Source organism: Propithecus coquereli, unplaced genomic scaffold (genome assembly GCF_000956105.1).
Source record: "Propithecus coquereli isolate 6110/MARCELLA unplaced genomic scaffold, Pcoq_1.0 Scaffold210, whole genome shotgun sequence".
Lineage (NCBI taxonomy): Eukaryota > Metazoa > Chordata > Mammalia > Primates > Indriidae > Propithecus > Propithecus coquereli.
This window is the reverse complement of record NW_012146079.1, coordinates 1,380,185-1,392,744: the sequence shown is the minus strand read 5'-3', so window position 1 is coordinate 1,392,744 and position 12,560 is coordinate 1,380,185. Positions and strand designations below refer to the sequence as shown.

General features: G+C 40.6%; 1 protein-coding gene across 1 annotated transcript in view; it reads left to right on the top strand.

Moving 5' to 3' along the window:
• Window positions 1-12,560, top strand: part of OPN3 (opsin 3) — a 34,931-nt gene that overhangs the window by 21,126 nt on the left and 1,245 nt on the right. Inside the window, exons 2-3 of the mRNA XM_012644391.1 lie at window positions 4,327-4,646; window positions 10,241-10,492. Of these exons, the coding sequence (XP_012499845.1) occupies window positions 4,327-4,646; window positions 10,241-10,492 (572 nt within the window). The remainder of the gene's footprint in view (window positions 1-4,326; window positions 4,647-10,240; window positions 10,493-12,560) is intronic.

The window sequence follows — 12,560 nt, the reverse complement described above, 5'->3', positions numbered from 1 at the left end:
TTCATCCTTGTCAGCTAATAACCTCCTCCCATTCATCAATTCAAATATTTCTTTCTCGTAAAACATTCCCCAGTGTTTACCCAGGCAGAGATCAATACTTCATTGCATTCTCCAGCTCCCCGGACACAGTTTGTTTCAACTCTTGTCACATTTCTGGAATTATTTGTTTACACATCTGTCCTCTGCAGACTGTGAGATTTTGTCAGCATTTCAGGCCGAAGGAGCAGCAGTATCAAAGCAGCCAACTCTCAATGAATGTGGCTGGCAGTTTGCGTCATGGTTTGTACCCTGATGTGAGCGACGCAGTAAGATTAGGCAAAGCCCGATGATACGCTGATGAGATTAGATTTTATAGACTGCTGTCTTCAAAACCACTAGGGGTACATAAACCCTTTCCAATGGTTATGCAAGGAGAGTTTTATAAGAATTGATTCCTAACTTCTCAATTTCCGTTTGTATTATCTCCTAGAAATCAGCTACCTGCTCTCAAGGCACTTCCCTCCTCAATCACTCTTCTCCCACTTTACTCCAAAAGGCAAACTCCTCACCCTTCCCCAATAAAATAAAATCTTACTGTGGAATATTGCCAAGGGGGGGAGGGGCTAGGTTCCAGGATAGCAAACACAAAAGGATAATTTAAAATATTGATGAAAATATTGAGGAAGTGAATGGCCACCTAGGTGCTTTCCCATGATTTGCTCTTAGCAAAATTGAGTTTTAAGCTGGTAGATCATTAAAAATGATTTTTGACAATAAACACTATGTGATTTTTGGCACACAAATTCAGAAGAGTTACAGTAATTGAATATAGAAAGAATGCTTGCATAATTAATAAAAATAAAAAATAAAAAATCTCCTTCCGTTGCCATCTGAATATACATGTGACCCAGACATCTTTCTCCAACTTTATAAATAGAAAAAAATAGGAGTAGAGTTGATCTTCCGTCCTTCTAGGTAATAGTAACAGTAATCATGAATAGATACAATTTTGTGATGAAAGAAAGCCACATTGATCTCTTTAAGAGGTACATTTCTAATTAAATTTTTTGCTTTTAACATTTAACAAAATATTTGATCAATTGTATCCTATAATATTATACATTTTAGTAATTCAATCCATAAAACAATTTTTTTAATGTCACCCTTTAAATATGAATGTGTACATAGTTTTTCAAAATTCTATTAGGAGAAACACTAGAAAAAAAATTGAAGATCCTTGCTGTGGACCATGGACAGCCACGGAAAGTGTGATCAGCTTTGCACCATCTCAGTAGTGACTGATTTTCCCACTCGGGCCTGGCTCCAAGCTTGGAGTCCCAGGCACTCTTGCAAGAATTCAAAGAGGCTCACTTTGCCTTTGTAGAAATTGCTCTTCCAGCCAGAAATGCCTTTTCCAGTCTTTTCTGTTCCTTAATACCTATCCCATATTTTGTGAACCAACTTAAGTTTTATCTCTTTTATTTTATTTATTTATTTTTGAGATGGGGTCTTGCTCTGTGGCCCAGACTAGAGTGCAGTGGCAACATCACAGCTCGCTGCAACCTTAAAGTCCTGGGCTCAAGCCATCCTCCTGCCTCAGCCTCCTGAGTAGTTGGGAGTACAGGTGTTCGCCAAGATACTGGGCTAATTCGTCTTTCTTTTTGCAGAGACAGAGTCTTGCTATGTTGCTCAGGCTGGTCACAAACTCCTGGCCTCAAGTGATCCTCCTGCCTCAGCCTCCCAAAGTACTAGGATTACAGGCAAGAGCTACTGCACCGTGCAAAGTTTTATCTCTTAATGAAGCCTTTCCCACAACACAGTCCACTTGGATTTTACTTTTCATGGTTTGCTTTTGCATCATAACCTTGACATATGATTACATATCATCTTCTTTGCCCTCTAATGTTGGGTATGAGTTAGTCTTAGTGTTATAAGAATACGATATTGTAGTCTACTCAAGGGTAGGGACCCTGAGTCTCTGGTCTCTCCTACAAGACCTACTCAGCATGGTGATAAGTAGGTACTTCATACACACCTGATCAATCTGCTGCTTTGCAGGGAGAGCACAGACATCCCTCTACCCCTAGTAGAATTTGTGGGGGAATAGAAGTCGCCCCCTAGTGGCAGCAGGTGGTGTAAAGGCAAAATCGTGGGTTTTGGAGTCAGTCGTGGGTTCTCAAAATTGTGTCCACCACGGATTGGTTCCTTAACCCTCTGAGCCACAGACCTCTTTTTCCAAAAGGAGGCGTACCACGTGCAGAGTGATAATCATGGGGCCTAATCCATAATCTGTGCGTTTCCCTCAACACGACACGCCAAGGGGAAGGTGAATGCTGCCAACAGCACTGCTTAGTGAGGGGCTGGGACTTGCCCCCAGGCCTCCTAACGACCTACCCCCCACACCCTCACTCTACTTCTCAGGACCTCAGTCTTATTTTCATTCTCCATTTGAGCCACTTCTTCTCTAACCTCTCTCTGTCCACTCATTCGACAAATATTGATGCTGATGTGTTCTACGTTCTCACAATTTTGTCGCCTTCCCCATATCTTCCCTACACCTTGTAGTTTTTATTTCAGTTAGTGTAATCACCCTCCACTCGTTAGGCAGGTTAGAATTCTCCAAGTTATGGTTAACGCCTCTCTCCCCTCACTCCCACATTCAACAAGCAGACGGATTCTGTTGATACTAGTTGCTAAATGTCTCTGCACTGGAGACTCCGCTGTTCATGCCTTTAACGTCGCCCTAGCTGGGGCCCCGTCATACTTTGCCTGAACTATTGCAGTAGCCTTCAAGCTGGTTTCCATGGCCCTGGACCGTGCTTTCAGTTCTATACTACTGCTAGAATGAGTGTCCTTTCAGAAGAAAAAGAAGGGGGAGCAAAAGGGGAGTTTAACTGTGTCACTTTCATGCTTAAAAAGCATGAGACGTAACAGATTCATAATTTACTGTTTCATACAGGAAAAGGTTAAAAAAAAAACAACAACCAAAAAAAAAAAAAACTCACAAAACACCTTAGCTGGAAATTTTAAAAGTCTGTCTTGGTGTGGCTTTATCTGGTCTCTCTAAATTTCTCTCTCCATCTCCTCTGGGCTCTGGCACCTCAGAATCCTCTCCCCATTTATAAACCATTCTGTGTCGTTTTACACCTCCATGCTCTGGTACATAATTCTTTGTTCTTCTGGAATGTGCTTCTCCTGCCTTATGCACAAAGGCTTCCTTTTCTGTGGCTCCAATACGTTGTGTCGTTTGTTTAACACGTCCAAGGTCCCTTCAAACATCTGGAGTTCTTCCTCTTAGCATTGGATGTTCAGTGTCGGCACAGTGCCTGACGCATAGTAGGTGCTCAGTAGGTGCTTGCTGAGTGAATAAATCACTCTCTGGGGAGCTACAGAGGAATACATGAATAATATTGTTAATTTTATTTTGTGTGGATTTGTTGCAAAATATAGGCATAAATGAAGACCATAGAAACAGACAATGACCCCACTCTTCTCAGCCATTCTTGCATGTGAACAGTTCCTATGCTGACATCTGCTAGCAGGCAGGTTACGGCAGCCCTCTACATCATTTTACCATGACTTTGCTCGGGCTGAGCTTTTGGAACCCTCTTTGACTTTATGTCTGGCTATTAAGCCAAACCAGATACAGCCGAGCGAGGACAAAACTGAGAGACACTTGCTCTAGTAACTCTCCCTGACTCACTCCAGAGTTCCTCTTTAGGAGAAAATTGAATACAATAGTTGTATCATTGGGGTGGGGCTAATTTGAGGGTTTTTATTCTTGTCTTTCCTCAATCTGCATGCCATTTTCTATGCTTTCTTTTATGGATAAATGTTTTCAATCAATCAAATTTCCTGGGGACTATGGGGCATTATTGCTCTTAGATCTTTTAGCTTTTAGAGCACTCTCGCTGCCTCAGATACTCTGGCTGTGATCCCCAATCCCCAGGCCACAGCGGGGTACAGGTCCATGGCTTGTTAGGAACTGGGCCACACATCACTGCCTAACACCCCACCACCACCACACACAGCCCCATGGAAAAATTGTCTTCCGTGAAACTTAGGAACCAGGCCGCACAGCAGGGTGTGAGTGGCAGGCCAGCCAGCGAAGCAAGGCTTCATCTGTATTTACAGCTGCTCCCATCCCTCGCAGCTCACACCACAGCATAAGCCCTGCCTCCCCTCCCCCCCACTCCCGTCCATGTAAAAATTGTCTTCCATTAAACCAGTCCCTGGTGCCCAAAAGGCTGGGGACCGCTGCGTATTTCCAGTGGAGAATGTATCACCTCTCTCGTGTCTGATTCTCCCCTGCACCGTGCTATACTTTTCCACTTTCTCTTCTTGCAGGGATTGTTTCCATTGCCACCCTAACTGTGCTGGCCTACGAACGTTACATTCGTGTGGTCCACGCCAGAGTGATCAATTTCTCCTGGGCCTGGAGGGCCATTACCTACATCTGGCTCTACTCACTGGCGTGGGCAGGAGCACCTCTCCTGGGCTGGAACAGGTACATCCTGGACGTACACGGACTAGGCTGCACCGTGGACTGGAAATCCAAGGATGCCAACGATTCCTCCTTTGTGCTTTTCTTATTTCTTGGCTGCCTGGTGGTGCCTGTGGGCGTGGTAGCCCATTGCTATGGCCATATTCTGTATTCCGTTCGAATGGTGAGTGGAAGACTACAAATGCCCTTCCCCCAAACCACATCCAGGGTGGAAAATTTTGTGTGGAGAAGAATCAAACTCCTCCCACATGGTCAGTAGTTACTGAACTGGGCCACACCAGGGGACTTCCCAGTGGGTTGAGTTTTGCACTATGAGTCACTCTCCGAAATGACCAATGAGGAATGGCATTTACTCTCCCCACGTCACTCTCCAAATCAAGGGAAGGAAAGAAAAGGTTTCTGGACAGACAAAATCAACAACAAAAAACCCCTACATTATTGAGCACTCTTAAAATTTAAGAACTCTAAAAAAAGGAATTGCACACTTCCTATAATTTTATTCAGTCACATGAACCCACTACTAGGGAACGGCGCAGATGTTTTGTCTGGAAATAACACCAGCGTCATAAAGGACGAGAACTGACCACAAACAGGTGTCACATTTGGTGCTGGCAAGAGGGACGTTTGAACCAACCAACCAAGTGCGAGGCACCCTCCACATCCCAGTCTCCCACTTCAGCCACAGATGTCTTCCTCGCTCACCGCTTCTTCCCGCTCTATCTGTTCTCTGCTTCAGTCAACACTCTCCGGTCTCTAGGGCACCCTGGCAGACCTTTCTAACTTTCACCTGTTGTTCTAAATTGTCCAATTTAGCCACGTGCATCGCTTTAAATCATGATTCATTGCCCTCAACTTCTACGTTCCTATTTTCTTTACACACACTCATTTTGTTAGAAGAAAAAATCCCTGGATCAATCTAATTATCTTGTTTCCTCCATGTCCGCAGTCAAACTACAAAGAGGAAATGGAAGAAAAACCACACGTGTCCATTCTCAGACGTCCTCTCAGCCCTGTCTAGCAATCTTTGTATCCTTACATAGTCCAGGCCCTCCACATCCAGGCTATTATAATACAAATCCTCATTTTCCACTTTAATCTCTTGCTCTGCTATCCTCTCTCATTCATATCAAATAACCATGCTTCTTATTTATTGGGCAAAATAAAGCCATTATCAAGGACTTCCTCAACTCACCGCCTCTGCCACAGCCCACTGATTCTTAGACCTCTCTCTTCAGTTTCAGGGTGTGACAGGAGAGTCTCCCGGGACCACACTGATTCTGTATTCCACTTGTACCCCTGTCCCCCAACCCCTTCTCTGCCCCAGGGACCTCTCTCAAGTTTATTTTGTCTTTCATTTGTATCTTCCATCTCTCCCTTTAGCATGTTACCATGATATTTTTTTCTTCTAAGAAAATCTACTCTCAGCTCCCTCAACTGTCACTTTATTTCTCTCCTCCTCATCCCTGCTAACTCAAAGAACCATTGGTGGCTTTTGGTGCCACATCATCACTCAATAAGCAATCACTTAACCAATATTTATTGAGCATCAAAAATGTACCAGTTTCTTACTGTTATAGACTGAATGTTTGTGTCCCTCCCAAATTCATATGTGGGAGACCTAATCATCCATGTGACAGTACTGGGAGATGGGGCCTTTGGGAGGTAATTAGGGTTAGACGAGGTCATGAGGGTGGGTCTCTGGTCTGATGCTATTAGTGTCCTAACAAAAAGACACATCAGAGATCGCTTGCTCTCTCTTCCCACATGTGTATAAAGAAGAGGTCGTGGGAGCACACAGCAAGATAGTATCCAAGAAAAAGAGCCCTTAGAATAAAATCTACCTTGCTGGCAACTTGATCGTGGACTTCCCAGCCTCCAGAACTGTGAGAAATAAATTTCTGTTGTAGTTCAAGGAGTTTGTAGTTTAGTGAATTCATCTAGCATTTATTCCTCAACCCAATGCAAACTGGCGCCTCCTTCCTCTACTGTATTCTCACTGAAAAAGCCCTCTCTTTAAGGTCATTGATCAGTTCCCAAATGTTAGACCCAATGGACATATTTCTATTCCTTTCTGGCATCTGTGGCATTTAAGACTGTTGACAATTTCCACTTTCTTGTGACATTCCCCTCCCATCAATTCTAGGACCTCTGCTGTCTTTATCGCTGACCCTCTGGTCCCATCTTTTCTCCTCCAAGTGCTTTTCCTCCTCGGGCCTCCCCAGCATCCTATGTTTAGGTCTCATTTCATGCTGGCCTTGGGTGATCTTGTATTCTGCCAGGATTTCTCCTTCCAACACAAGCTTGATGGCTTTGAAATCCTTGTTTCCAATCCAGGTCTTTTGACCTCTGTCAGAGCCTCATAGTCAATTGCCTATTGAACACCTACACTTGGATGGCCCACAGACTCAAATTCAACATATGTGAAGATTAATTAGCAAATTAATCTTTTGCCCCAAATCTTTTGCCCCAAATCCTCCACTCCTCCATTCCCTTTCTCATTGAATGTTCATCATTCCTAGCTCTGTACATAAACCAGAAATTAGGGAGTAATCTTTTTGAATACTCTTTATTCATGTCTCCCCCCAACAACCAACAAATGATCAATTCCTATCTATTTCACTTAAATATTTTTCAATAGATCTATTTATTTCCCTCTCCCACTGTCACAGACTCAGTTCAAAAGGGTCTTAGTTCTCCTTCCTTTATTCTTGCTTTCCTCTAATCCATCATTTGCTCTAATCCATTCTGTGCACACTGCCACCGGAGTAATTGTTCTCAAGTATTAACTTCAGAGGCTCCATAGTCTTTGTGAATAAAAACAAAGCCCCTGAGTATGGCTAGCGGGTTCTGTGTGGCATCTCCGGTCTACCTGTCCAGGCTCATTTCTTAAGACTCCCCTCCTCTTGCCACCTCAGACTCCAGACAACTGCAGTATTTCTTGTTTCCAGAACCTGATACGTGTTCTTTTGTCTCTTTGTCTTAGCATACTCCTTTCTCTGGAACATTCTGTCTATCCTCCTTATTTGGATAACTCTTGAGAGCTGACAGTAGGATTTTCCTGCCCTAACCCACCTTCAGAACTGGTTACCCACCCTACATACGCCCATAGTCTCCCTGGTCACCTCCTGGTCACCTCCCTGACGGCGTGTAGCACCTATTGAAGTAGTCCATTTGTGTACCTGTCACCCTTACCGAGTAGTGAATTCCTCAAGAACAGAAACTGAATCTTATTTTTTCACCTATAGCTGGGACGGTATCTGCATGTAATAGGTGACCGGGGCCTAATTTTGGAACGAGTTATAAGCAGAGGGCACAGAGAGGGGAAGGGAGGGACGGGGTGAAAATGCGAGGAGGTTTAACTTCAAGCTGTGCTATTACTTTAACAGAACTCTGTGCAAGTACTTTGTCTCTATTTCCTTACTTAGAAAGGGGAGACTCATAGAAGCAGTGGAGACATAGCTGCTCATTTGAGAACAAGGGTTCAGAGGGAAATCTTTGAGAAGCTACAGGTGTCCGGATCAATAAGAACTAGGTATTAGTCATCTGTATAGTCAGAGAACACTTTCAGAGAGAATCATGGAGAGTTTGTCTGAAGTAGTTTATTCTTTAGGACAAATTTGTTCATGTGCTCTGCTTCATCCATAGCAATTTTGAAAAATATCCTCAAATGATTGGATAAATGGAGTGAGACATCAAGTAGACCTCTTTATTTGGAAAACGTTCAATGAGCAGAACTGAAAGACTAGAGAGTGATGAAACAAATAGGCCCAAAAGAGATAAATAAAAAATAATGATGAAAACTTCACATACGCAAACTCAAACAGTCTGAAACATTAGTCGGGATCTTCTTATAACAAAGAGGAACTGGGGAAGTATAGACGAACATTTGTTTAGATTAACTTCTCCAGCATGCATGTAATTCCGAGGTGACAAATGAGTGTTCCACTGTGATACATGGTGAGAGAGGAAAAAGCCTGGCTTACCCCAAAAATGGTACAGATACAACTGTTGGGACCTAGATAGCAGCGAGTTGGGAGACAGATAATTGAGATGTGGTTATGTTACTAGTTAATTGAAACGATGAAGAGTCAAAAATAATGATTCCAAATATTCTGTAGTATCACAAAAAAGTACATATACATATAAGTGTGTTAGTTTCAAATATAAATAAATATTTACTCTTGAAAATACCCGCCAAAGTCACATGTGTGTGGAACTGGAATCCAGGTCCTGTTACTTCTAATAGGTTGTTTGTTTCAACCTCCTTTCATGGTTACTCTTAGGGAAGGTAATTGACTTGCTCAATATCATACTGGGAGCAAAAGTGGTGAATCTAGAATATGAACCCAGATCTTTAAATTCCAAATGTGGAGCTTTAACCAGAACCCCATGACCTACCTATAAAGTCTAAGGAGAACCCCACCCCCAAAATGGTGTTCTGAAAATAGGATAATATTCTATCACATTAAGTAAAATAGTTTCTATTAAAATAGAATTGCACACACATAACAGTACCAGAAATTTAAGATTCAATGCCCCCAATCCACATTCTCTCTACTCTAATAAAAAATCGACCATTTTTTTTATGTTTCCCTTTATTCTTTGTCAACCTGAATACATGATTTTGATTAGAACATAGCTTCTTAAATATAATTTTAGATGATATAAATAATTTAGGAATTTCAATTCAAATATATTTTAAATACTATAAGCACATGTTTTAAATGATTTTCTTTTGGAAAATTTTCCCTTAATTTATATGATAATGCTAGAACTAAAAGGTACACTTAGAGTTCATTGAAATGCAGCAAATTTCCAAGCTTAAAATATAAATACTAAGTGTCAACAGCATGCCTGGTACCTTTTTTAAAATCAATGTATAAAGCATTTGTATTTTTGTAGCAAAATTAGTATTATTTCTTACAATGTTCAGAAATAACTATTTTTATTTATGAACATATTTTTGGTGTGCTGGAATATTCTTTCTCTCACCTTAATAATGCATTTATAATAAGAGAAACAGCTAAAAGAAACTTATATCCAGGAAACTCAAAGAACCTCCAGACTGTTCGTCATTACTCCTCGATAACTTTAATGGGACAAAGTGGGAGGAGATATGCAGATTTTGGAGGAGTGGGGCTCCCTGAGTTTTACCAAGTGCTTTCCTTGGCAAATGAGCCCCTGATGAAACCAATTACAAATTCCCCAGCAAATTCTACTTTATAGTCATTAGCAGTGAATTGAAACACACAGTGGTTTCAAGCAAGAATTCACTTGGGAATTAAGTTCTCATCTGGATCAGCTACAGGCTTAATCACCCAGAACTCCTGACATGAATGGCTTTGCTGCCTGTTTTGAGAACTTGAGAATTAATGCCCCGGATAAAAGAGTTTCCAGGATCATGGGGAAATTGTCTTCACTTTATCATGCCTCAGGCTTGAGCAGCTTGAAGATCTAGGCAAAAAAATTTATTTTATTCTTATTAAGTAAATTAGGAAAGCATTAAAATCCACTGGAGGATCTAAGAGTCTGTATAGTTCAACCGTAACATGTTGCAGGTGTGGGGACTGTGGCCCAGTGAGATTAAGGCTGGGCCCAGCTGCAGGTCTGGGATCAGAAGGATCTCAAGGTCCTATTCAGTTTTCTTTCCCTTAAGGTGGGGCCAAGATGGTGTGTGAATATCTGTTGTCAAAACGACAAAAGAAAATGATTCTTTCATTTTTTTAACACCCCTTCCTTTCTTTCTCTCTTGTGCAGCTTCGTTGTGTTGAAGATCTTCAGACAATTCAAGTAATCAAGATTTTAAAATATGAAAAGAAATTGGCCAAAATGTGCTTTTTAATGATATTCACCTTCCTGGTCTGCTGGATGCCTTCTATTGTGATCTGTTTCTTGGTGGTTAACGGTCAGAGACATCTGGTCACCCCGACAGTGTCTATTGTATCGTATCTCTTTGCTAAATCGAACACTGTATACAATCCAGTTATTTATATCTTCATGATCAGAAAGGTGAGCTTTGTAATTAACTGATTGTTTTCCCCTGGGGGTGGGTGGGGTTGGAAACTACAGTATATAATACTTCTACAGAGATAATTCAGAGCAACTTCAATGATAAAAACCCAAATCAAGAATTTCATAGGAATGTAAAGGGTTCAGAAAGAAACAAATACAGAATATCCCCAAAGAAAATAATACCAATTCTAAGATCTACCTATAGAGATTCAAATTTGTTAGATAAAATTCTATTAAAATAAATATTTAATTCATTAGAAATTATTTAATACCTAGTAATAATAATAATGGCTACAAAGTTAATGATACATTTAAAATTCTTCCTGTACTATGCAGGTTACACGCATTATCTTTACAAAGCTCCATAAATATTATTTCTTGTTTTATTTATGGACTATGAATAAGTTCAGAGAAGGTAAATAACTTGCCTGATCCGGGAATTGTCGGTGCCAGGGTTTAAACCTGGTTTGCTTGAATCCCCAAATCCAGTGCTTTTAGCTCCTTGCTTGGGGTAATAGATACTTGTAGCAATCGGTCTGAGTTGTTATTCGCATGCCATAGCCAATGATTAGACAAACTTAATTTGGTTCAAGAAACTTCCTTGAGGTCTGTTGGAAAGCTCATTACCTATTTCTGTAGTAGAGCGGTTTCGACTCGATGGCGGTCAGGCCTGCCCATGGGAGCCCACAGTACGATTAATATAAAGCCCCGCCTCTAAGTTTCGAAGTTCAAAGATCCATAAAATTTAAAAAATAAGAATAATGGTTAATTAGTCCACTGAGATTTTAAAGGTAACAAGTCAAAATATTAATAACAGGCAATAATAGTTACTCTGGTGTCTAATGTCCAAGAAGAAGAGGGCACTTTTTTGTAATAACTTTATTACATTCTGTGCTAATTCTCCCTCTCTTGTCATATATGCCTTTTTTTCTTTGAGTGTTGTTGCCTTACCCTCTTCATCAGCTCATTCTCACATGGCTTAATCTCCTTTTGCTGATGGTCTTTCTCCCCCTTTCTTGTTACTTTCTGTTTGTCTATTTCCTTTAACCCAGAGATTTTAAACTTGGTCCCAAAGAATCTAAGAATTCCTTCAATTGGCCTCAGGACAGGCAGTGAAACTCTAGAAATTGTTTATAAAACTTTTTGAGTATGTGCACAGGTGTAGTTTTCTAGTGATATGGATTATAATTTTAATTAATTTTCTATAGGGGTATAAGATATTTTAAGGACCATCTCATTAGGCAAATTTTCAGCACATTCACTAACAATTATTCATTTCACCCTTTGTCTCAGCCAATGGGCTATATAATCAGTGCTTCTAAAATTTTAATGTGCATACACCACCCCTGGCAATCTTATAAAAAATGCATGTTCTGATTCAGTACGTCTGGGTGCCCAACATTCTGCATTTCTAACAAGCTTCCATATAGTCCTGATGTTTCTAGTTCCCGGGGCACGGCTAACAGGAAGTCAAAAAGATACGATAAGCAAAGAAAAACAAAGAAATAAGATGGTGATCTTTGTCCTCAAGAAACTTACTATTTATAAGCAAAAACTTTTTGGCATACATAATCTATTTAACCCTTATAATAATATATCTTTAGCACTTAACTATACCAAACAATGGTTTGATGAATAAAGACTCAGACAAATAAATGTTTTAAAATGTGATTATAAACTAAGTGATAACTTGTATATAATTAAGGATCAAAGAAGACAGAAATCACTCTAGCTATTTATTATATTTTGTATTGATAGTTCCTCATCTGGGCAAGTACATGTATTAAACATTTATTTTACTTTAAACAAAGGGGATAACAATTAAATTAACTTTATATGTTTTATTGGTCACGATAGACTGACTACTGTAACTGACAATCCCAGCATTTCAATGGATTAACACAGAAAGAGTTTATTGCTCATTGAAGTCAGAGTCCATGGTCTAACGTGTTTAGTGGAGGAGGTGGGATCTATTCCATGCAGTCGTTTAGAAATCTAGGTTCCTTCCATTTTGTGATGGTACTATCTTTAGACCTTGCCCTCCAAGGTTCTTGCAGAAGGGGAA